Genomic DNA, 24,763 nt, shown 5'->3' with positions numbered 1-24,763 from the left:
CTGAAAAGGCCAAAACTCCAACAAATACAAGGTGAGAGCAGAGCCACGAACTGCTCTGTGAGCAAACAGCTCCACATCCCTGGCTCCAGCTGGGACAGCATCTGCAGCTGGAGGAGTGATGGAGATGCAGCTTCATGAGGCAGCATCTCCCTGGAAAGCCCTTGCACAAGCAGCCAGGGCCTGGCAGCCTCTCCAGGCTGGGCAGTCCCTGCTCGGTGATTTACAGCACCCACCTATGCCTGGTGCAGCAGCAAACACAGCCAGCCCTGAGCCTGGCCCTGCTCCAGCCCAGGGCTGCTCAGCAGCACCGAGTGTCCCCCAGCCCCTGCCTGACCAGGAACACTCTGGATTTTCCCTTTTTCATCCCAAACAACACCAGCAAGAGGATGGGAGCTGGTGACAGCCCCTGTGAGAATGCCCCTCCAGCCACCCAGTGGTTTCTGAATTAAGGATTTGATTTTCCTGCTGACTGTGGCAGGGCAGCACCCCCTCCCCGTGCCCCATCCCAGGTGGGAGCTCCTGCAGCAGCTTTTCCCCACGGGACCAGTGAATGTTCCTCTTTAACAGCAGCTCAGAATCCTGGCAACGCCAGGAAGAGGCTCTGAAATGCCGCAGTGGGAGCGAGAAGCGCAGGATGTGTCATTTGTAGATAGAAACACTATTTTGAGATACAGAACATTCAGATATTTTCAATATTAACTATTATAAGCAAACATTTCTTAAATTCCTACACAAACACTTATTTATAGCAGTGTGGCACTGGGGGGTGAGATGAGGCTCAGTCCCAGGCACACAGAACAACATCAGGACCCCGCCAGCCTTTATCCATCACATCCCAAATTAACTCAGGCTGCAATTAAGTCAGGCCTAGGCCCAGTCCGTGGAGAGCCCAGCTTGTTATGCTGGGCAAGGCAGAGCTGCACTGCAAATTAAGAGACAGGATAATGAAAATGCTGCCCTGACCTCATGGAGACACCAGCAGAGCTTCAGGTTGTCCTGAAGGGCAACTGATCACAGCTAAGTGGAAGGATGAAGGTTTTGTCTCTGATCTTGGGAAAACTGTTTGGGAATCACATCCATTTTCCCTGAGCACCAGTTTTCACTTCAGGCAAAGGTTCTCAGAGCTGCCCTGTCCTCACTGGTGGGGCACAGGGTGTGAGGGCAGGAGCCCTCCCTTCCCACCCTGGAGCCAGCACCCCAGCTCTCTCCTGCCCCCAGTCCCAGCTGTATTTCTGCTCAGTGTAGGGGCACGGGGAGGATGCAGCTGTTATTTTAACCTGGCTTTAGGACACACACACACACAGGGGCACAAGCTGTGGCTTTAGCCCTGGCGGGCCCAGGCAGCAGAACCCACTGAGTCAGAGGCTGGCCATGGTGGGAGCAGTGGGTGGGCTGGGAGCCAGGGGCGCAGGCTGTCCCTCCCCACACCCCCAGGCCAGCCCTTACCCCTTTGCAGATGGCCACGGCCTCCTTGGACATGGACTTGGGGTAGGCGACGTTGTGCTCCATGATGGACTGGAAGAGCTCATCTTCATCTTCTCCCTCAAAGGGGGCCTGCAGCCAAGCAGACACAGCTTCAGGGGCCTTCCTGGACCCCAGAGCTCTGGGGCTGCTCTGCTCCTTGGCCTGGAGCCGGCCCCAGGCGTGCACACAGTGACAGTGCTGTGTCCCGTCACTGCAGTCCCCAGACCAGCGTCACCCCCAGCTCAGGGGGTGCCCACCCACGTGCCAGGCGTGGCAATGCCGCAGCAGCTGGTCCTGTGCTCACAATGCACCCAGCCCAGAGGAATCAACTCAAACTCAGTCACCTGGCCAGCCAGCATCTCATAGAGCAGGACTCCAAACGCCCACCAATCCACTGACTTCCCGTAGGGCTGGTAGGCAATGATCTGCAAACAGCAGCAGCACAAAATTACAGGACAATATCAGTGTAATATCAGTATAACAGCAGCAACAGCAGTGTTACACCCCAGCTCTGACACAGGGCAAAGCCACCCCAAGCTGCAGTGGGCCACAGGGACAGGGTTATTCCCTGGGACACATTTCAGCACTGGAACCCCCTCCTGAGGGACCCCCAGACCCAAACCTTGCTCTCTACAGCACCCTGGGAAATTCAGCTGGGAGCAGTTCACACCTTAAAGGCCTTTAAAAGGAAAGAGCACTTAAAAGAAATCTCCTGTCCTGTGCTGTCCCCCACTGCTGGTTTGGGAAGGTCACAGCCCTGCAGGTGACATGGCCCTGCAGGTGACACAGCCCTGCAGGTGACAGTGACACGGCCCTGCAGGTGACAGTGACATGGCCCTGCAGGTGACACGGCCCTGCAGGTGACAGTGACACAGCCCTGCAGGTGACAGTGACACGGCACTGCAGGTGACACAGCCCTGCAGGTGACACAGCCCTGCAGGTGACAGTGACACGGCCCTGCAGGTGACAGTGACACGGCACTGCAGGTGACACAGCCCTGCAGGTGACAGTGACACAGCCCTGCAGGTGACAGTGACACGGCACTGCAGGTGACACAGCCCTGCAGGTGACACAGCCCTGCAGGTGACAGTGACACGGCCCTGCAGGTGACAGTGACACGGCACTGCAGGTGACACAGCCCTGCAGGTGACAGTGACACAGCCCTGCAGGTGACAGTGACACGGCACTGCAGGTGACACAGCCCTGCAGGTGACACAGCCCTGCAGGTGACAGTGACACGGCCCTGCAGGTGACAGTTACACGGCACTGCAGGTGACACAGCCCTGCAGGTGACATGGCCCTGCAGGTGACAGTGACACAGCCCTGCAGGTGACACGGCCCTGCAGGTGACAGTTACATGGCCCTGCAGGTGACAGTTACATGGCCCTGCAGGTGACAGTGACACAGCCCTGCAGGTGACACGGCCCTGCAGGTGACAGTTACATGGCCCTGCAGGTGACACGGCCCTGCAGGTGACACACAGCTTTGTTCAGAGGGAATCACACACGGGCCCTGTGCAGGCTGTCCCTGTCACCTGGGCACACAGAGCCCTGCTTGGAACAGAAGAAGGCCCAGAAATGGGTCAGGCAAAAGGCAGCACAGTTGTCCCCTGCAGCCACACTGGCCCAAGCACACGGCAGCTCGTGAAGGAGGAGGCACAGGGCAGCAGAAGGGGCCAGGCTGGAGCATGGCCACAGCCTTATTGCAGCTCCCAAATGCAGTGGGATCCTCCTCTGGGACCCACGGGCAGCAGCCTCTAATGCCTTTCCTGGGTGCCAAAGTGATTTGCATCCCAATTTCCCATTTGCTGTTCTGCTTTTGGAAAAAGACAAATTAGAGCAAGGAGAAGAAAATAAGAGTTAAAGTGAAAACACTTGGGCAAACACAGGGAGAACTGGTCATTTGTCCTGCTTTGAAGGAGCATTAATCACTCACAGTCACTACTCTGCACCAGCAGCACCAGAATTAATCTTGGTGGGATGAGGGATGGAACACATGCTGGATCCAAGAATGGGAAACCTCACTGGGAGCAGCAAACACAATGTGGGTCAGCACACAAGAGCACTGATGTCCTAGCAAAGAGAACCTCTCTCTCTGAAACATTTCAGTGAATCAATATTAACCCCATCATTGCAAATTCAGCAGAGTGACATGAGTTTAGAGGGATACTTTGAAGTGAATGGAACAGACATTTGAGAATAATTACTCACCTGAGATTCACGAGTCTGCATTAAGCTGTGCCCATACAGCATTTCATGGAAGTGTCATGTGTGACTATCACAGCACCAGTAACCAAATGCAAATTCATTTTGTGGGGATCTAGAGCCATGGATGGGGAGCCTCTCCCCATCAGACACAGAGCCCCTCACTGCACACAGTGAGCTGGAGAGATCCAAGGATCCCCACTCCACATGGAAATAGGATCCACTGGTAATTCCCTGTTTCTCACTGGTCATGCTGTGCTGGAAGCTTCTGTCACACACAGTGAGGGGCAGACCTGAGCCCCGGGGTTTGTCATTTCCAGGAGTGAGTGAGGAGCAACCTGCAGTGGGTCTGAGCATACCAAGGACAGAACAGGCAGCAGGATGGACACAGGGAAACCCCGGTGAGGAAACCACACTGCAGGGAGAGCAGCATGAGGATGTGCTGCTCTTTGAGACACAGCACCACAGGCAGGCAGATCCAGCATCCCTGCTCCCTTAGGGGGATCTGGGGATGCACAGTGCTGGGGCAGGAACTGTGCAGGCTGATGGTGAATTCCTGAATCCCTGCTTCGGCTGCAGAGCTGCCCAAAGCCAGGTCACCCCACGGGGGAGCACAGGGATGGGGGATTCCTGAATCCCTGTGTCAGCTGCAGAGCTGCCCAAAGCCAGGTCACCCCATGGGGGATCACAGGGATGGGGGATTCCTGAATCCCTGTGTCAGCTGCAGAGCTGCCCAAAGCCAGGTCACCCCACGGGGGATCACAGGGATCAGCTCTGTCCCCACCTCGGGCGCGATGTAGTCCGGGGTGCCACAGAAGGTCTTGGTGGTGACCCCATCCCAGATGTTCTCCTTGCACATGCCAAAGTCGGCGATCTTGATGTGCCCCTCGCTGTCCAGCATCACATTGTCCAGCTTCAGGTCTCTGCAGGGGGAGAGCAGACACAGGGCACAGTGTGAGCTCTGCTGCGGCTGAGCCCTGCCCACGGCTCACACCCGAACCCTTTGTAGGAAAATGTCTGGGGAAACGAGTGAAAATAAGTCAGAGATTGTCAGGATGGAGTGTTGATTTTACTTTTAACCCACAGGAATGTGGTGCTGGGTACAGTGCTTTGAAGTGTGCCATGCAAAGCGCTCATCTGGCAGGAGACCCATTTAACTGAGTTTTTTCTTTCACTCCTGTGAAAATCAAAGTGCACTTGGAGCTCTCACGATGGAGAAGCACCTACTCAGCACAAGGCCCTGCCTCAGCTGTGCTCTGCTCCCTGAAATACAAGCCAGCTGTTTCCCTGTGCTGCTCAGCCCCAGAGTACCCGTTTGAGGTACCCAGACCCCGGGAGCTCTGCTCCTCTGCACCAGCTGGAGAGGTGGATCCAGCCACAGATCCCTGGATCTGGATCCCAGCCTCGAGCCACCACTCCGGAGGTGGAAGCTGCAGCCTCAAGGACACCTCTGTAGCAAACACTGGGTATTTTGGTGCAGTTTATACATTCTGGCTGGGTTCAAGGCTGTATTTTCTAATTATCCTGTCAGTGCTCAGAACCCTGACGGGCCAAAAGCTGACAGACACGAGCTGGGATTCAGATTCTGAGGAAGGAAGGAAGCAGAGCCACTGGGGACCAACAGACCTAGAATCTCTCCACAGCAGCTGATGGCAAGGAACAGCCCTCACGTCAAGTTTGTTCCACTTCTTTCATCTTTAGCATCTCCTGACTCCAGCAGCACTGTTGGCATCTCCCTTTACACAGCACTTAATGCTATCTGACACTCATTAGGATGCTCTGCTCCACCCTGGGCTCTGGGAGCTCTCCCAAGCAGGGAGGAGCAGTGAGTGCTGCTCTCAGAGCTCAACCAGCAGCCTGTGAGGCTGGTCCTGCACATGGCAGCTACCCCTGGGTGCTGGAAGCACATTGGGGATGGCAAAGAAGCCTCGGTGGTGAAGCAGAAGTGACAGGGTGGCACTGCAGAGCTCAGAAGAAGCCACTGGCACACGCTGGCTCCAGTGGCAATGTAAGAGAGCAGTGCCCTGCAGCCAAACTCGGGGCTTGGAGCTTTTGTGTTGTGTGGAGAGCAGCACATGGAACAGGGGCAGGAGAGAGCCAGAGCTGCCTTCCCATGAGCTGGGGTACAGCAGGAACCTCCCCCAGAGCAGGGGCACCCACAGCTCCCTTTTGGGACACACCACGCGTCCATGGCTGGACTCAGTGACCCCACGGGTCTTTTCCAACCCTAAGGATGCTGCTGTTCCACCTGTGGGCAGCTGGCAGCCCCCATCCCTGGCACGGGCTGGGGCAGACCCGGGAGCATCTCTCTGCCCAGGCTCCGGCTCTGGGTGGAGCCTGGGGAAGGAGGGAGGGAGGGAGGGAGGAGCTCACGTACCGATAAATGATGCCTTTGCTCTGCAGGAAGAACAGCCCGATGGCGATTTCTGCTGCATAGAATCTGAAAGAGGAGGTTTAAAACCGATAATTACAGGAGAGGAATGAAACCTTCCCAATGCGGTGGCAGCGAAGGAAGGAAAGGCATCAGGCAGGTGAGAGCAAAGGAAAGGCAGGGAAATTCCAGAGGAGGATCGCAGGGAGATGATCCAAGCCAGCCTGAGCTGGCAGTGGTGCTGCTGGGGGCTGTCACTTCTGGTGGCACAAATGAAGCAAGAGCTGGACCCACGGCTGCTCCTCACGACAGGCTGGGAGCACGGGTGGAGTCCTGAAAGCCATCCCTGCTCCCAGAGCCAGCAGGTACTGCCACGCTGCCCTGGGGCTCTCAGGCACCATTCAGCCCACCAGGCTGTGCTCAGCATTTGGGGGGTTTGGGTGAGCATCTGGGGGCTCCCAGGAACACATCCTGCTCTGCCCAGCTCCCAAGGAACAGGAGCCAAGAGCCCCCAGTGAACACCTGCCTTGGGCACCCTGGCAGAGGAGCCAAACCCTGCCCTGAGGAAGGACCAGGCAGAGCAGAGGCCTGGTGTCCCCCAGGAAGCCCCCACACCCCCTGCCTTGTGCCTTTCTGTACCTACATTTACCTATTTCACTCAATTACTTACAATACAATGCACCCCAAGGGTGAGGTGGAGGCAGCAGCACCAGACAAAGAGTTCTGCTGCATCTTCCCATCCGTGGCTCCTGCCAGGAGCTGCACTGCAAAGCCCTGGGCTCTGTTTGTGGCACAGGTACACCCCACACCTACCCCAGGTGCCAAAGCACTGCACTCACACAGCGTGGGGCTCCTTGAACCTCCCGACCTGCTGGATCTGGTACATCAGGTCCCCACCATTCACGTATTCCATCACAAAGTACAAGCGATCCTGGAGGAACACAGGGAGCAGTTAGCAGCAGGGTGATCAGAGCAGGGAATCTGATCAGAAACGGGATCTGCAGTCTGTCATGCCAGGGAAGCACAGGCACCATCCCTGTGCTCCCCATGGGCTGCTGGCCCTGCAGAGCCCACAGGCACTGACCCCTTGGCAAGGCTCAGCACCGGAGCCCTGCCCCAGTGCAGACAGAGCCCCTGGAGAAGGCAAGGGGAGCCATCCCTAAACCAGAGGTTTTTCACTTCCAGGAATACATTTGCTTTTCCTGACAGGAGCCATTTCCAGAGTGCTGTCCTGCAGGCCCCTGCTGGCATTTCCCCAGGCACCCCCTGGCTCCAGGAAGGGCATGCACGGAGACATGAGCAGCTTGCAAGGGGACCAAGCTCCATCCAGGGCCAGCAGGACTGGGCCAGGCCCAGGAGGGGGCTGTGACACCCCCAGCCCTCTGCCAGGACGGCGGTGCTGGGGGTGCAGGGTCTGCAGGGCAGGCGGGAGGGGGCTGCTCCCCTCTCCCCTCCCCTCCCAGCCTGCTCTGAGGGCTCCCTCTGGCCATGCCCATGGGGTTAAGGGGCTCCAGAGGGAGGACATGGAGCTGCTCCAGGGCTGGAGCCAGCCTGGGAGAGCTGGGGGTGCTCACCTGGACAAGAGGAGGCTCCAGGGGACCTCAGAGCCCCTTGCAGGGCATAAAGGGGCTCCAGGAGAGCTGGAGAGGGGCTGGGGACAAGGGCCTGCAGTGCCATGGGCCCTCCATGCACGAGCCCAGTGCCAGCCCCAGGCTGCCCTGTGCCACCCAGAGAGGGAAGGACACAGAGGCTGGAGCACTGCAGGAGCTGCAGGTTGGCAGCATTACATAATCAAAAAAATTCCCCTTTGCTCATTTCCTCCCTAAATGAGCCTTGCCCTGCTTTGCAGACAGGAAGGACAGGGAGCCCATGGGAGATGCAGCTGGAGCACTGCCATAACCAGGGCTGAGGAGAAACTGGGGGGCAGCACCCATGGGGCGCTGCCCAGCCTGGCAGTGCCCACCCAGAGGAGCTGGGCTCAGCATCCACAGGGCATTCCCCAGCCTGGCAGTGCCCACCCAGAGGAGCTGGGCTCAGCATCCACAGGGCATTCCCCAGCCTGGCAATGCCCACCCAGAGGAATGGGGCTCAGCACCATGGGGCACTGCCCAGCCTGGCAGTGCCCACCCAGAGGAGCTGGGCTCAGCACCATGGGGCACTCCCCAGCCTGGCAGTGCCCACCCAGAGGAGCTGGGCTCAGCACCATGGGGCACTGCCCAGCCTGGCAGTGCCCACCCAGAGGAGCTGGGCTCAGCACCATGGGGCACTCCCCAGCCTGGCAGTGCCCACCCAGAGGAGCTGGGCTCAGCACCATGGGGCACTCCCCAGCCTGGCAGTGCCCACCCAGAGGAGCTGGGCTCAGCACCATGGGGCACTCCCCAGGCTGGCAGTGCCCACCCAGAGGGTCTTGGCTCAGCAGTGCTGCCCCAGCACAGCCCCCGGCAGTGGGGCAGCCCCAGGGGATGGAGCACAGCAGCACGGGGGCACAGGGGCTGTGTAGAACACGTGGCACTGAGGGCATAGAGCAGGGAATTCAGCTTTTCAGCTGCCTTTGGGAGCACCCCTGAGCGCAGGGCAGCCCTGGCCAGCCCACGTGTGGCAATGTCACCTTGAGCAGGCAGCACGGCAGAGGGAGCAGCGCTGGGCTGGGCTGCAGCTGCCTCCTAAATATATCGATCTGCTTCAAGGAGGAAGAATATTAAAAACACTGGCTCTTGAGGCAGGCAGCTGAGCTCTAAAAGCAGGAGCTGAGCCCTCCTCTGGGTGGGGAAGGGAGCAGCGTGCCCAGCAGAGCCGTGCTGTGACTCAGGCAGGCAGAGGGCACGGCTGCCCACGGGCTGCAGGGGGAATGGGCACCGAGCTGCCCTGCCCCTGCCACCAAGGACAGCTCTGGCCAGGACGGGAGCATCCACACCCGCTGGGCAGCACACAGACACAGATGGAAATGCGCTGCAGAGCCTGGCACGGAGCTGGTGACACTGCCCTGTCCCTGGGCAGCCAGGCTGGCACTGCCAGGGTTCCTTCCAGTGCCCTTCTAATGGACTGCTCCATCCCCTGCCTGGCTGCACGCTGGGAACAAGGGGCAGAGCCAGGACAACAGCCATGCTCGCCCCATCCACCCCTTACCAGACATTAGGCTGAAATTCCTCCCTGGGAGGGTGGGCAGGCCCTGGCACAGGTGCCCAGAGCAGCTGCAGCCCTGGCAGTGTCCCAGGCCAGGCTGGATGAGGCTCAGAGCCTCACCCTGGGACAGTGGCAGGTGTCCCTGCCCACGGATGGTGTTCAAGGTCCCTTCCAAGCCAAACCATTGCAGGACTGTGTGATTTATCATCTCAGTGTGGCTGCGGCTGCTGTGCGTGCCCCAGGGGTCACAGCAAGGGCCCAGCTCACCTGGGGACACCCAGGGACCCCCTCACCCCCTCCCCGAGCCCAGGCTCTGACCCGGGGCCTTTCAGGTCCCCCAGCACAGGCACCTCTCCCCCCAGCCCCAGGCAGGAGCTCTCTCCTTGCTCATCATCCCTTGTTCTTTAGGAGGCAGATTTAGGGCTTTTCTCTCTCCTGGAGCCGCTGAACCAACAGCCCTGGTGGAGAATTGTGCTCTGGCCTGTGCTCCCAGAAATCAAAGTGCTTTGTGCCAGCCTTTGATAATACACCCTGCTATACATTTTGATTACATTACAAATACGATTACTATTAGGCTACTATAGGTCTGCCAGGAATAATCCCGTGCTGACTCACTTCAGATGCCAGGAGATGCTGTGTGAAATAGCTGCTCCTGCCACAGTCTGATTGCTGCGCTGCAAAGCCGGGCTGCAGGCTTTAAATACACCCAGCGTGTTGGGGAAATGAAATTTCTGGGACAATATTAAAATGTAATCCTCCTGGAAAGCATTGTCATCGTTCTAAAGGGCTCTGCTGATTCCCTCTGCTGGCTCCCACTGATGTGCACCTGGACATTCTCATTCACTACTCGAGGGCCGGGCAGGGATTGCATTAAGGGTCCCCTGTCCCCCTGTCCTCTCCTGACTCGCACAAACCCAATCACACACCCATGGAAAAGTGGATTTCCTGCAGCTTGGATTAGGCTTCTCCCTCTGCTCAGGGCTTTGATCAGAGGAAGGAGTCCTGGGGAAAAATGCAGCACTTTGCTACTGAGCCATAAGGGATGCTGTGGGCTGGGGACCTGAGGGGCTGGGAGATCACCTCTGATGTCACCAGCACTCCCTGCTGAACACAGCTCAGGGCCCAGCTGTTGTACATGACACTTTCATGTCACACACACACACATTTTGGTCCTGGAGGCACTTTTGCCAGTGAACTGGAGAAGGTGTGAGGCTGCCAGGGCAGAGAACACACAATTACTTTGGCAAGTGCAGTGACGTACAGAGAACATAAAATCCTGGAATGGTTTGGGGTGGAAGGGACCTTAAATCCCATCCAGTGCCACCCCTGCCATGGGCAGGGACACCTCCCACTGTCCCAGGTTGCTCCAGGCTGTCCAGGCTGGCCTTGGGCACCATTCCAATCCATTTCCCAAAGTGTCAGGCTCCCCGTGCTCAGGGTGCCAGCCCACCCTGCCCTGGGTGTGCCCAGCAGTGGCAGCAGCCCTTACCATGGTCTGGAAGCAGGAGTGGAGCTGGGTGAGGAAGGGAGGCTTCCCCGAGAGCGCCAGCACGCGCTTCTCCACCATGGTGCACTCCACGTCATCGTCCTGGATCACCACGTCCTTCTTCAGGATCTTCACAGCATAGAGCTCATCCGTGCCCTTCCTCTCTGCCAGCATCACCTGCACAGGGCACAGCACACGGTGGCACCAGGGCAGCTCCAGCTGAAGCAGCCCCAGCTGCTGGCTCGTCACCCTGGGGCTGCCCTCGCGGCCCTGAGGAGGTGCCAAACCACCCACAGCTGCCAGGGCTGCTCCCAGAAGCACTCAGGGATCTAAGGAGTAGCAATCCCTCCCTCACCCCCTCACTGCCTCCAGGAGCCCAGCCCAAGGGGTTTGCTGGTACCTGAGCCCAGCTCTCCTCAGGGGTTTGGTACCCTCAGAGTGACACCAGCACTGGGGATGGGGTCAAGAGGCTGAGCACAGAGCCCATCAGATTCCAAGGTGGTAAACATTTGAGGTGGAAAAGAGTTAGTCTCTAGTGAATAGTAATAAAAAACCCCCATGGTTTTCTCTGCCTCAGTGCCCCCTCCACAGCAGTGAGCAGACCCCATCACGAGCTGGTTCATCACCCAGCCAAGGCCCCTCTCAGCCAGCAGAATCCACCCAAGCTCCCAGTTCCACCCAGCCCCACCCACGTGCAGGTTTATTCCCTGCAGTAAATGGGATTCACTGCTTCTGCTGGTGCCAATCCCATCAGCCCAGCCAGGGTGCCCTGCCTGACCCAGCACAGGCTCCACCAGCCTAAGCTGCTCCTTGGGCTGCCAGCAAATAAACCCTCTCTGAAACCTGCTTTGGTTCCTGTTTTCCCTCCCTCCCTCTCCCATGGCCTCAGACTGGAGTGCTGGGTGGAAATGAATTGCTCTTCATTTGAAGGAGCTGGCAGAGATCCTGCAGTGGATCAGGAACAGCAGCTTGGGGCTTTGGGGAATAAATTATGTGAAGTCAACATCGATAGGGTGGAACTGAAATGTGCTTCAGGCTGGGCCAGACGGGCAGAGGACACATGAGCAGCTCTCAGGGTGACTTTAGAGACACCAGGGCCAGCAGAATTAACAGAATTAACCCTCTCACGTGCCAGCCCTCTGCTGCTCCACAGGCTGCCCGGGCAGGGGGCAGCCCCACCCTGAGGGATTTCACAGGTATCTACATGTGGCACTTGGGGACAGGGGTGGCAGCGCTGGGGTTGGACTCAGTGGTGTCAGAGGGCTTTTCCAAGTGACTCTGTGATTCCATTCTGGACACAGCCTGGGCTCAGGGATGATCAGGCAGGGGACACAGCCTGAGGAGTGAGGCCTTTGGTGCCACCCACTTGTTTGGGTGCAGGGAACAGGGGACAGGGCACAGGGAATAGGGAACAGGGCACAAGGAGCAGGGAATAGGGCACAGGGCACAGCCCTTTGTGAGCAGCTCTGGTGCATTCCCAGCTCCTAGGGGAGCCTGGCTGTCCTTGACATGGCTGAGCTTGTCAGGATCAGCTGGGACTGGCCCTGGGGCTCCTCAGTGCCAAGTGCTCTGGAGAAGGCTCTGACATTGCCATTGCCATTGCCATTGCTGGGGCAGGGCTGCAGCCAGCTCATCCCACAGCAGGGCTGAGACACGGGTGTGTCAGGGACTTTGGGATGGGATTTATTCACCTGCTCATCCTTGAAGAGCCCTGGGTACCCAGAGCAGCTCCTTGTGATGTGAGATGGAACCAGCAAGGCTCAGGCCCTGGGACCTGCTGGGGCTGCCCCTGGACCCCTGGCAGTGCCCCAGGCCAGGCTGGACAGGCCTTGGAGCAGCCTGGGGCAGTGGGAGGTGTCCCTGCCATGGCAGGGTGGCACTGGGTGATCTCCAGGGTCTCTTCCAGCCCCAGGCAGTGCCTGTTCCTGTGCCAGGGCAGCACACACAGCCGCCTCACACAGCGCCTGCACCTCTGGCGTCCCCTGTGGTTCTGCTCAAATGGAACTGGTTTGGTTCATTGCCTCCATTTATCACCATTTTACACCAGCTGAGCTTTACAAGGCACCACACACAGGTGCTAAAACCAGAGCTAATTTTTAGGTGACAAAAGCAGAACTGCTTTGGTTGCTCAAAAATGGTGGCAAAGAAGTAGTAACCACTCCAGGAATGTATTTTGAGGGAAAATTAAAATTAAATCCCCTCCAAGGAAGGGCACTCCAAACCTCCCTGGGCAGCCCTTTCAAGTGCCTGACCGCCCTTTCCATGAAGAAATTGCTGCTGGTGTCTGAAGGTGCTCAAACACCAAAGATCCAAACAGCCCAGTGCCCCTGGCACAGCCCAGAGCCCAGCACAGGGACAGGGATGGGTGACAGGGGTAGCAGGCACCAGCCTCGCCCATGTCCTGCCCTCCTGCCAGGTTCCACACCCAGAGCAGAGCCTGAAGGTCACCCCAGCCCAGAGAACTCTCCCTGCACTGGGGCCCAAAGGCTCCACCCTGCTCAGCAAACAACACAAACCCCAAAAAGCCTGACAGCTCCAGAGCACCACAGATTGATCAGCTGCAAAAATATGAGCAAGCCACCTAATTTCACTCTCCTCTATTTATAATACAGCAAAGCAAACCCAGGCTGGCTGTGCCAAGCGCTGCCTCTCTCCGTGGGAGCGTCTCCCTGCCGGTGCCAGCCCCGTGGAGCTGCCGCCAGCCCCAGTCCTGGGCAGCGCACGGGGACCCCAGAGCAGCAGGGACATCTGTGTCCCGGGGCTGAGCACGCCAGGCCAGAGCACACAGCCCCACGCCCCTCTTTTCCAAGGCACAGCCATTCTCCACCCGCCAGGCCTGGCTCGGGGGATCTCCATCTGCCAGCGCGCTCGCTGGGAAGCAGATTGCATTCCTGTTCAGCTTTTTATTGCTGCAGAAAAAAGCTGATATTTAACTTGATTTATTCCTGCAATATAGAGTGTTTGTTTGGGAACGCTCCAGCATAAGGACTGGAGATATTCTGAACACAGGAGAGAGCGAGTTTGTCAAACCCCACCGAGGGCAGCGCGTCGGCATTGCTGACCCTGCAGAGAGCAAAATGCTGAGCAGGACATCTGGGGTGCCAAAGGGTTAACAGAGACAGACAGAGCTCACTCAAACAGTGTGACTGCGGCCCAAGAGCTCTCCCAGGCAGCAGGGACTGGCAGCAGGGAGGCTGGCAGCAGGCACAGGAGCAGGTGCCAGCCTGGACAGGGAAGGACACGGTGCCAGCCTGGAGAGGGATGGCAGTGCCATGGACACAGCCAGCTGCTGGGCACACCAGGGGCTGGGGAGCCGGGCTGCTCTCCCTGCTCCAGGCACCTCTGCCTGGCTCCTCCCCAACATCTGGCACCTCTGGCGGCGCAGGAGGCGGGGACAGGGCGGTGGCACCTGGGTGTCCCCGTGCCGGGATGCCCAGGGATGCCTGGGGAGGTGCAGGCACACGTGAGGGCGAGGCTGCATCCACCCGGAGGAACCAACGTGCTGTTTTAATTAGCGCTAATTAGCATAATTATAACATGCTGTTCCAGGGAACAGTTTCTGTCACACTTTCCCTTATATAAGGCAGAGCTGGCTGAGGAGTTTGCTAATGCTGCTCAAATTCAAGGGGAGAAGGCGGCGGGGGACACGGCGCAGGCACAGAGCTCCAGAGGCCAGCACTGGCTCTGGGAGGGGGCACAGGGGACATTTCTGTGAGAGAGCAGCAGGGCAGGAGGCACAGGGCTGTCCTGCACCCCGGGATGCCAACCCACAGCACGGGGGTGTCACTGACATCCTTTATGGAAAATCCTTTCCTTAGGATTGTTCCTCCTGAGAAGCTGAGAGGCCTCAGGAACAAAATATAACCAGTGGTTATCTGCTGCTGTGGAATGCAACAGGTGCATCTGGGATTGGGCTCATGTGGTTGTTTCTAATTCATGGCCAATCACAGCCCAGCTGGCTCAGACTGTCTAAGCCACAAGCCTTTGTTATTCATTCTTTCTTTTTCTATTCTTAGCTGGCCTTCTGATGAAGTCCTTTCTTCTATTCTTTTAGTATAGTTTTAATATAATATATGTAATAAAATAATATATCAGCCTTCTGAACCATGGAGTCAGATCCTCATCTCTTCCCTCCTCAGACCCCTGTGAACACGGTCACACGGGGGTACCACAGTGAGCTCAGGGCTGAGGCTCTGGGGACCACCAGGACCTCCCCATCCCTGTCTGTCACAGGTGCTCCCATGGGGCTCTGAGCTCTCCACCTCTGCAGAGGGAGAAAACGCCCACGGAGGAGCTGGGACCTCCCAAAGCTCCAGTGCTGGGAAGGGAGGGATGCTCCTGCTGCACCCCTGTGCTCAGGGGAGCATCCCTGCACACCCTCCTCATCTCCACTACCTGCCCGAGGAATGAGCCTGCAGGCTCAGCAATATTGCCTGCAATTAAGGCAATTCACTGATGAGAGTGGGGCTGGGCCAGCCCTCACACCAGAAAACACTGCCCCCACCTCCTGCAGGGCCCCAGCGTCCCCTGGAGCACTGGGACCCCGAGTGGAAATCGAGAGAGTTGGCAACACCCCAGGAAAAATGAAGGCTCCAAGTCACATAACCCCCAGGAGAATGAAATTCTGTTACTGCTCACAACCGGTCTGGCAAGTTAATTAAAATGTTCCCATATACTTGTAATTGTTAGAGAAAAGAAAACCCCAACCAAATAATAAAGAGCTTTAAAGACACAGCTCATCTTCCCAGAAGGATGGATTTTGTGGTGCTCTCATCAGACACCTCTGGGGTCCCCTGCTGGGCTCCCAGCACCATGACACCAGTGCTCCCAGTGCCCCTGGGGGTGTTCAGAGCACACAGAAAAAGGGCAGCTCACCTTCCCAAAGCTCCCTTTGCCCAGCACCATCAGGAAGTTGAAGTCCGAGAGCTTCATGCGGTCCCGGCTGCCGTTGTTGTCCAGTTTGGAAATGGCATTTCGTGTCTTCTCATCCGCAGCCTTGGAGCCCGTGCCAATCTTGGCTCTCTGCAAAGGTGGGGATGGGGCAGGGAGGGGAACATCACTGGGGCCAGCAGGGACAGCGGGCATTGTAAACCCAGGGGGTGCTCCCCAAATCCCACCTCAGCAGCTCCTCCCCAGCTCAGAAGCCACCCTGAGCTTTGGGAGCCTTTTCCATGGGCGTGATGAGCACCAAGAAAGGCACTGCAGGAGCCACCAGCCCTGGCACGTGGCACTGCTCTGCTGCTTCCCAGTTATCCTCTGCCAGAGAACTGGGAATCACCTCTGGCCCTGGTCACCCCTGTGCCAGTGGGACACAGCACCTGCCCTGCCACCCTGCCCCGTGTCCAGTCATCCAGAGCATGGCAAACAACCCTGAGGAAGCTCCTTTGGGGCAACAACTGCCTCTGGCTCTTCCTCACCAGAAAAAGAGGGGTGGCTATAAATACATTGAGGTAAAACATGGGACTTTTTATCCAGCTCCACGTCATTACTGTCCCTCCCATTTGAGATGTTCTGTGATTGTATCTGAAACTCGAGGGGATCACAGAGGAAGCCACAAAACTCATTTGGAACAGTCCAGAACAGAAAGCCTCCTGAACAGACAGACAGACAAACAGACACACAGCCCCTCCTGCCCCCCTGGCCATCGCAGCTGCCCCTGAGGACCCTCACAAAGCCCCATTTTTAAACCCCAGAGCCCAGCAGTGGCCGGTGCCCCCTGCCCAGGCCAGGGCTGTGCTGATCCCGCTCCCACAAAGGCTCTCTCAGGATTTATCCCCTTCACTCCCAGCACTGTGAGGCTGTGCTGAGCTCAGCCTAGCATGAAATTCCATTAACCCGATCCCGGTGGCTCCATTTGGCTGCTGCTGGCAGCCCCTGCAGACAGCACCTCCCGGGAGCCTCAGGCCTCTGCTGCTGCTGATTGCTTCTCACAGGCTCCTCCAGGCTGCAGAACTCCCCACCCAAGGTCACCTGCAGCCCCTCAGGGCACGGAACAGCTCCTGCACTGCCAGCCTGAGCAATGGGCTCTGGGGTTTCCACACCCATTGGGGGGACCCCGGCACGTCCCAGGCCCCAGCACACTCCTCATCCTCATCCTCACTCCCACACCAGCCATGGCCCAGCTGGAGGGGGATTCCCTGCCCTGACACTGAGTCCCTGCAGGGGAGGAGTGGGGAGCACACAGCAAGGTGAGGATGGGTGTGCTCTGGCACACAGCAAGGTGAGGATGGGTGTGGGGAGCACACAGCAAGGTGAGGACAGGAGTGGGGAGTACACAGCAAGGTGAGCACAGGTGTGCTCTGGCACACAGCAAGGTGAGGACAGGAATGGGGAGCACACAGCAAGGTGAGGACAGGAGTGGGGAGCACACAGCAAGGTGAGGATGGGTGTGGGGAGCACACAGCAAGGTGAGGACAGGAATGGGGAGCACACAGCAAGGTGAGGACAGGAGTGGGGAGCACACAGCAAGGTGAGGATGGGTGTGGGGAGCACACAGCAAGGTGAGGACAGGAGTGGGGAGCACACAGCAAGGTGAGCACAGGTGTGGGAGCACACAGCAAGGTGAGGACAGGAATGGGGAGCACACAGCAAGGTGAGCACAGGTGTGGGAGCACACAGCAAGGTGAGGATGGGTGTGCTCTGGCACACAGCAAGGTGAGGACAGGAATGGGGAGCACAGAGCAAAGTGAGCACAGGTGTGCTCTGGCACACAGCAAGGTGAGCACAGGAATGGGGAGCACACAGCAAAGTGAGGACAGGAATGGGAAGCACACAGCAAGGTGAGGATGGGTGTGCTCTGGCACACAGCAAGGTGAGCACAGGTGTGCTCTGGCACCTCTGCACAAGGTGTTTCCTGACCTGACTGCCCAGACCATTCTAACACCACTGGAACACCATGAAATACAATAAAAGCCAGCTGTTAGTTCTTTGTACTGCCAGAAGCCATTGGCTGTAGCCGGCTGTTGTATTAGAACTGTCTTTCCTTGGATGTTCAGGAAAGTTGTGTATAAATAAGATGAAAAGAAAGGAGAGCAGGAGCTAACTCTCCAGTCTGTGCCACAATCACAGAGCTCACGCTGGGAACCATAAGGGCAGCTCTCTCATTTCTGTATGGCTCATTGCGTGTGGGTCTCCAGATGCACCACGCTCATTCCTGGGGTTCTGTGGGGACTCCAGCTACACTGAAAAATGGCCAATTTCTGCTCCCTCAGCAAGGTCTGGATCCATCATTCAGCAAGAACTTCCATGGCTTATTAAGTAGCAAACAGACATTTCTCCTTGGAGCCTCTCTGGGCAGCTGGAGCCTGCTCCACGTGCCCTGCCCTGCCAGGGGAAGAGCTGGCAGGAGAGTCCCTGCCTGGGGCACAGCAGGCAGCGAGGAGCACCCCTGAGTCCAAGGAAAATCAATTCACCTCAAATTTCTGCCGCAGCTCCTCGTTTCCTTCCTCTCCCTCGGGAGGCACGGGGACGTTGAAATACTCGCCCTCCTCCTGGCTGAGCAGCTTGAACCTGGAGGGACAGAGAGGGCACAGCTCAGGGCTGGGCAGGCTCAGGGCTGGGCAGGCAGGGCCCCCCTGCCCCAGCACAGCTCTGCCTCCCTGTACAGCACCCAGGGGACCCTCCCAGGCCAGCAGAGCCCCCAGACCCTCCCCGGGGCAAGCCCCAGACCCTCAGTGGCTGGAGGGATGGTTCTGGGTCCCTCTGTGTCCTGGGGACCCCCCAGCCCAGGGGGTGCATGTCACAGACATCTTTTATGGAAAATCCTTTCCTTAGGATTGTTCCTCCTGAGAAGCTGAGAGGCCTCAGGAACAAAATGTAACCAATGGTTATCTGCTGCTGTGGAATGCAACAGGTGCATCTGGGATTGGGCTCATGTGGTTGTTTCTAATTCATGGCCAATCACAGCCCAGCTGGCTTGGACACAGGGCCCAAGCCACAAACCTTTGTTATCATCCTTTTCTATTCTATTCTTAGCCAGCCTTCAGAGGAAACCTTTTCTTCTATTCTTTTAGTATAGTTTTAATGTAATATAGATCATAAAATAATAAATCAGCCTTCTGAACCATGGAGTCAGATCCTCGTCTCTTCCCTCATGCTCAGACCCCTGTGACACGGTCACACTGCAGCCCCTGCCTGCTGTGGTGGGCACACAGAGCACTGGTGTCCCTGCCAAAGCACTCCTGACCCCAACCCACACACAGACTCGTGTTTCTGGTGACAGCCATGGGCACAGGCGTGGGCAAACCCCTCCCAGCAGCTGCCCCACGAGGACAGCCCATGGCACGTGCCAGGCTGGCACTGCCACCCCGGCACACAGACAGGATGCTCCCCCAAAGGAGGAGAAAAGCTTCAGCAGCAATGGTCAGACATCGCTCAGCTGGCAGGAGCTTGGCCCTGCTGGGGCACAGCCCAGGTGTGTCCAGCCCAGGTGAACTGGGTGTGATGCCAGGGGCTGCTCCAGGACAGAGCCCTGCCTGCCCAGGCTCTGCCTCCGAGCTGGCTCCTCCATTGACTGCAGCTGTTTGGGTATGAAATATGGATCAGAGCTCCTTGTGCTGCAGGACACTCCAGGCAGCACTGTGACAAGGAAAACCACTTAGATCTGCACTTCCAAGCTTTTTAACAGGCGGGGAGGGGCTTTGGGCTGTGTCAGGAGCTGGCAGAGCGTGGCACACACACACCCTGACAGGGGACTGGGAACTGGCAGGGGACAGCAGCTCCCTGCTGGCCTCCAGAGGAGGAGCCCTGCCCCATCAGGGCCTGCAGGTGACCAGCACAATGCCACTGTGTCACTGCCGGATTTTCTGAAAAATCCCTTCCCAGGAATCCTGCCCCTGGGAAGCTGAGAAACCTCAGAGAAAAATGAAAACAATCATTATCAATTCACAGCTTCTCCTGTGTTTTGGCTGCTTTGGAATGTGGTTTGGACATTGTTTGCCAGCTGGTCACTGTTTTATTGGTTTCATGTGAATTGTTTTGACATAATGACCAATCATGGTCCAGCTGTGTCAGGGCTCTGGAAAGAGTCATGAGTTTTCATTATAATCTTTAGCCTTCTGTCTGTACCCTTTCTCTATTCTTTAGTATAGTTCCAGTATATTATTGTATTCAATATAATACTATTTCAGTAAAGTATAGTATATTCTTTAATATAATATAGATCATAAAATAATAAATTAGCCTTCTAAGGACATGGAGTCAGATTCATCATTCCCTTCCTGCCATGGGGGACCCTAAAAATACCACAGCACTGTGCCAGACCCTGTGCCCAGCTGGGAGGGGACAGGACGGGGCTGGAGAGCAGTGGGAGCACCCACAGCTCTGCCCAGGAGTGGCACTGTGGGCACCCAGCCCACCCAATTCCTCCTCTGCATTCCCCAGGCCATGGAGGAGGTCACACAAAGGCAGTCCATGCCCTGGTGCCACACAGCCACCCCATGGCTGCAGTGACCCTCAGCAGCCCCAGAGCTGGAGCAGCCCCTTCAGGGAGCTGGGAAGGGTGCCTGGAGCAGAGGGAAGCTGCTGAGGTCTGAGGGGCTGCCCCACTGCCAGGTACAAACACCCCTGGTGGTGACAGAACAGTCACATCTCACCATCCATCCACTCCTGACTTCTGCAGCTCCGAGATCCCGAAGGACAGCGAGCCCATGAAGTCGTTCCTGCTGGTCAGATCCCAGTCCCAGATCTCCACAGACAACCTCCTGTCCTTGTCTGCCTCCTTCAGCTGGCTGCAAGAAAGGAAGGGAAAGGGGTGGCAAAGGGGTGGCAAAGGGGCGGCAAAGGGACTGTCCCACCCTGAGCTGCTCCCTCACCCCGTGCCCCCCACACTCCACAGGGACAGGGTGCAAGGGAAGGGATGGTCCCCAGGGCCTGCTGGGGTGTCCAACATCTGATTTCAGGGCACATCTGATTTCAGGGCACATCTGATTTCCAAAGCACATCTGATTTCCAAAGCACATCTGATTTCCAAAGCACATCTGATTTCAGGACACATCTGATTTCCAAAGCACATCTGATTTCAGGACACATCTGATTTCCAAAGCACATCTGATTTCAGGGCACATCTGATTTCAGGGCACATCTGATTTCCAAAGCACATCTGATTTCAGGGCACATCTGATTTCCAAAGCACATCTGACCCACACAGAGAGCACAGAGCTCCTGCCTGCACACACTCTGCTCTGAGCAAGGTCAGGGCAGAGCTTTGGGTGCTTCCGTGTCCCTTACAGAACAAAAGGAATAATTTCTCTCTTGAATCAGCTCAGTGCCTCTGAATAATTAAATCAGAGCAAATAAAGCCACATTAACTCTTGGCGGTGAGAAAATTCACTTTACAAATTTAAACGTTTTCCTTGTACTTACAATTTAAATGTCTCGTTCCACTCAGGATTCAGGGAGCACTTGATAGTTTTGGTCTTCTGTTTGCTTTCGTTTTTGGGGTCAGGGATTAGTTTAAGCTTCACGTAGGGATCTGACAAGCCATTAGGGTCCATGGGAACTAGGTTTTTAGCATCTCTTACTGGGGAAGAGAAAAAGGATTAAATTCAGTATTCCAGCTATAAAAATACCCAACAACTGACAACTTCCCTGCGTGCCAAGAGTAAGTGTGAAAATAGTGATTAAAAGCAGAATTAGGCTGGATCTGTGCAGACATGGGCATTGCATGAGGAATGGCATCGTCAGCGCCGAGCACACGCAGCTCTCGTGCACGGGGGAGGCTGCAGGGTCGGCTCAGGAGATTATTTTTACTTTCTTACAGGCTGATTTGTTGTTTGCTCTCGGCTTTAAGCAGTTTAAAGCTGATTTGTTTCCTCCTGCCCCCTGGGAAGCAGAACTGCAGTGAGTTGTGGGGGCCGGGGGCTGGAGCTCCCCTCGAGGAGTGGGAGCAGCGATGGGAGGGAGGTGGGAGCAGGGACCCAAAGGCACCACAGGAACAGCCACATCCAGCACCCAGCTCCCCCTGGAGCCCCCCTGGCCCTGGGGATGCCAGGGGCACCATCCTTCGCCCGCTGGGCAGCACAGCCCAGCTCTGGGGCCAGCAGCTGCTCCGGGAAGCAGGAGCAGAGCGGGAAGAGCAAACCTGAGGTGACTCAGCTGCTTCTAATTGGATTGCAGCTTGGCCAAATTAAATACAGCCAGCCTGCGCGGAGTCTCTTCGCCCAGATTAAGTCCAAAAAGGTCTGGCTGCCAGGAGAAGGATCTTATCTCCCCCCAGGCTGAGCACAGATAGCAGAGATGGGAAATGTGATGGGTCAGGAGGGAGCCGAGCCGTAACCTGGGGAAAAGCTGTTTGCAAGGAAGGCCAGGGCAGGGATCAGGCACAGAGGGTCCTGCCCTGTTGGGAACAGCCTGGAATCCCAGCAGGTGCCACCAGCAGCTCTGCTGTGAGGCTCACAGGGGCTCAGTGCACCCCCAACCCCATGAGGAGGAGGAGGAGGAGGAGGAAGAGGAGGAGGGAACTCCAGCTGCGTGTGCAGCACCACAGGATGGCCCAAGGTACTTTCAGGGTCAGAAGAGTAAAACCAATTGCCCAGGTCCCAACTCACCAGAAAGGAATTTCTGATGAGGCTGGGGACCAGGGAGCTTTAAAAAGCAAATTAATGCCCCCAAATCTGCCATCTACTGCTGTCCTTCCGAAGCACTGCCCAATTTCCAGCTCCATGGAATCGAACTCGTGGCCAAAATTCAACTCTGCATTTATAAACGAGCTCATTTATCAAGGGTGACAGCCCTGAGAGCAGCCTGTGGGCAGGAGAGGTGTGGGAAGTGGGGCTGCCCCTCCATCCATCCACGTCGAGGGGGCCCTGCAGCAGCCCCGGCCCCTCCTGCCCCGAGAGTGGCACCAGGCGGGGACCCTGGCACAGAATCACCGGCTCCTGGGGCGGTTTGGCTCAGAAGGGACCCTAAAGCCCACCCAGTGCCACCCTCTGGGGCTCCTGTGCCCCCTGGCACTGGCAGGGCATGGGGAGCGATGCTCCCAGTGCCCTGCTGAGCCTGGGCTCCCCACAGCCCCCACGCCGAGCTGCCCCTGCCTCCTGTCACCGCCCTGGCTGTAAAACCATCACGAAAATGTGTTCCCAGTGCCCCTGCAGCACCGGGAGCCTCAGGGACAGCCCCTGGGCAGTGCCAGGGCACCGATGGCAGCACCAGGGCAGGGGACTGGGGTGGTCCTCACCCTCCTGCTGCCCAGGGTCAGCAGAAACAGCCCAGGAGCCCCCATGGGAGCAGCAGGAGCAGCCCAGGGCTGGCAGAGGCTCTGGGCTGTCACAGCCTGGGGTCCCCTCACTGGGAGGGGACACAGAATGATGTCACACAGAACCAGCGCCTCTCTGCTCCGTGTGCCACTGTCCCGAAGGCAGCACAGCCTCTGGAGAGCAATGAACAGCCCTCTGCTGTTTGTCTGGCCGCCCTTCTCCTCTGTGAGGAGCAGGAGAAGCCGTCCTGGCCCTGCAGTTAATCAGTTTATGCCCTGAAGCATGAGATTTGATTACCTCATGTTATTATCTCAGCGTGCAGAGCTCAGAATTTCATTAATGGGAATAATTTTATCTATTCATTTAAAAAAACTGAAATGCTTCTGCTTGACCTTAAGAAACTTCCTGTCTTTTCAAGCAGAAACCAAGAATGAAGTGAAGGAGAAGCAGAAACGTGGAGCGGCACAGCAGCGATCCCTCATGGCAGGGGAGGAGTGCTCCTCGCCAGCTCTTATGGCATTTATTTGACAGCTAAATCTGATGTAAAACAGTTTTACATCTCTCATATCCTGACAGTTTTGTGCATCATTAAGAAGCAGTAACATCATTATTAACAGTGATGAGTAAGAATGTTATGATCGCATTTAAAGCGAGTCCTAAATCACTCTGGGTTCCACGTGCGGCCAAGGAGATGCCACTGTGGGCTCAGGCATGGGCAGGGGGAGATGCTGGCAAGCCCTGGGCATGTCTGGGGTGGGGGGTTCAGGGGGGCAGTGCCCTGCTCTGCACACAGCATGGGGACACTGCTGCACTGCCACTGTCACCTCTGTGCCAGGGCAGGCAGAGCTGGGTGAATGATACCTGAATTTACTCTGCAAAGTTTGCAGCAGCTTCTCAATAACAGTTCAGACAAAATCTCTGAATGGCTCTGGCAGCTGTAACTGCAGAGCTTGGGAAGAGGCACCCACGTGTCCCTGGAAAGGTGGGAGCAGATCAGTCTGCCAGGCTCCCAGAGCACGGGGGGCAGGCCAGGGGCTCTCTGTGGCTCTGGCACCAGGGCAAGGCCCTTTCCCCAGCTCCCAGGCTGTCAAGGAAAGGCAAGATTAATGCACTGGATGAACAAACCCCAGCAAGTGATTTCCTGGATCTGCCACGTGGGGTTGCCTTTGATGTGAAATGAAAAGAGGGCCCACAACAAACCCAGTCCTGCCCCAGTCTCCAGGCAGCTCCCATGGGCTGCCCCCTCCTCTCTGAGCTGTTCTCAGAGCAGGAGGTTCTGCTTCCCACTGCCCTCCAAAGGAAAAGGCCCTGGCACAGGGAAACTCTGGCTGGCCCAGCCCTGGGAGGCTTCGAGGACCTGGAGCAGCCTAAGGGAAGCTGCTCCTGCCCATGGCAAGGGCTTGGAGCTGGATGGTCTTTGAAAAACCATTCCATGGATTCTATGGATCTGCTAAAACCCTCCCAAAGCCTGGGTGCCTGCAAGGTCAGAGCTCCAGGCGCTCATCCCAGCCCATCACCTCTCTGGGCCTCGATGCCACAGCTCTTGATGGGATTTTGGGGAGGGGAGGGCCCTCGGGCTGACCTGCAGCAGCACCAACACCCAGGGCAGGAGCAGCCCTCCCATTAACACCCTGTGAATTACAACAGCCAATTAATTAATGCTCTGCTGAGAATGCACTTGCACATGCTCCTACAATGGGAAAGGCACAGCGCTCATTACAGCTGCATCTGCCCCGGCCGGTGATTGTTAATTAACGCACTTCCAGCTCGTTTATCTAATCAGCATCATCGGTTTCAGTTTTGGTCACTGTTTTCCCTCATCAGGTGGGTAAAGAGGGAGGCTCAGGGCTGCCAGGGGGGCTCAGCTGGGCAGGAACTGCTGGGAACATCGGGAACATGGGCACAGGGACATCCCCGAGGG

General features: G+C 57.0%; 1 protein-coding gene across 3 annotated transcripts in view; it reads right to left on the bottom strand.

The window, feature by feature from the left end:
• PRKCB (protein kinase C beta) overlaps nucleotides 1-24,763 on the bottom strand; it is a 99,768-nt gene that overhangs the window by 18,142 nt on the left and 56,863 nt on the right. For all 3 annotated transcript variants that reach the window (XR_010784625.1, XM_066560860.1, XM_066560859.1), the window contains exons 6-15: nucleotides 21,011-21,167; nucleotides 20,242-20,376; nucleotides 18,061-18,157; nucleotides 15,524-15,670; nucleotides 10,652-10,825; nucleotides 6,879-6,970; nucleotides 6,046-6,108; nucleotides 4,453-4,591; nucleotides 1,809-1,889; nucleotides 1,447-1,554 (exon numbers count right to left, since the gene is read on the bottom strand). Coding sequence is in view for 2 of the 3 variants with exons in the window: in XM_066560860.1 (XP_066416957.1) it covers nucleotides 1,447-1,554; nucleotides 1,809-1,889; nucleotides 4,453-4,591; nucleotides 6,046-6,108; nucleotides 6,879-6,970; nucleotides 10,652-10,825; nucleotides 15,524-15,670; nucleotides 18,061-18,157; nucleotides 20,242-20,376; nucleotides 21,011-21,167 (1,193 nt within the window). In the remaining variant the exon portion in view is untranslated. The remainder of the gene's footprint in view (nucleotides 1-1,446; nucleotides 1,555-1,808; nucleotides 1,890-4,452; nucleotides 4,592-6,045; nucleotides 6,109-6,878; nucleotides 6,971-10,651; nucleotides 10,826-15,523; nucleotides 15,671-18,060; nucleotides 18,158-20,241; nucleotides 20,377-21,010; nucleotides 21,168-24,763) is intronic.

The sequence above is a fragment of the Molothrus aeneus genome, chromosome 16 (genome assembly GCF_037042795.1).
Source record: "Molothrus aeneus isolate 106 chromosome 16, BPBGC_Maene_1.0, whole genome shotgun sequence".
NCBI classification, from domain to species: domain Eukaryota; kingdom Metazoa; phylum Chordata; class Aves; order Passeriformes; family Icteridae; genus Molothrus; species Molothrus aeneus.
Note: the sequence above shows the minus strand (reverse complement) of the source record. Positions and strands in the feature narration are given on the sequence as shown.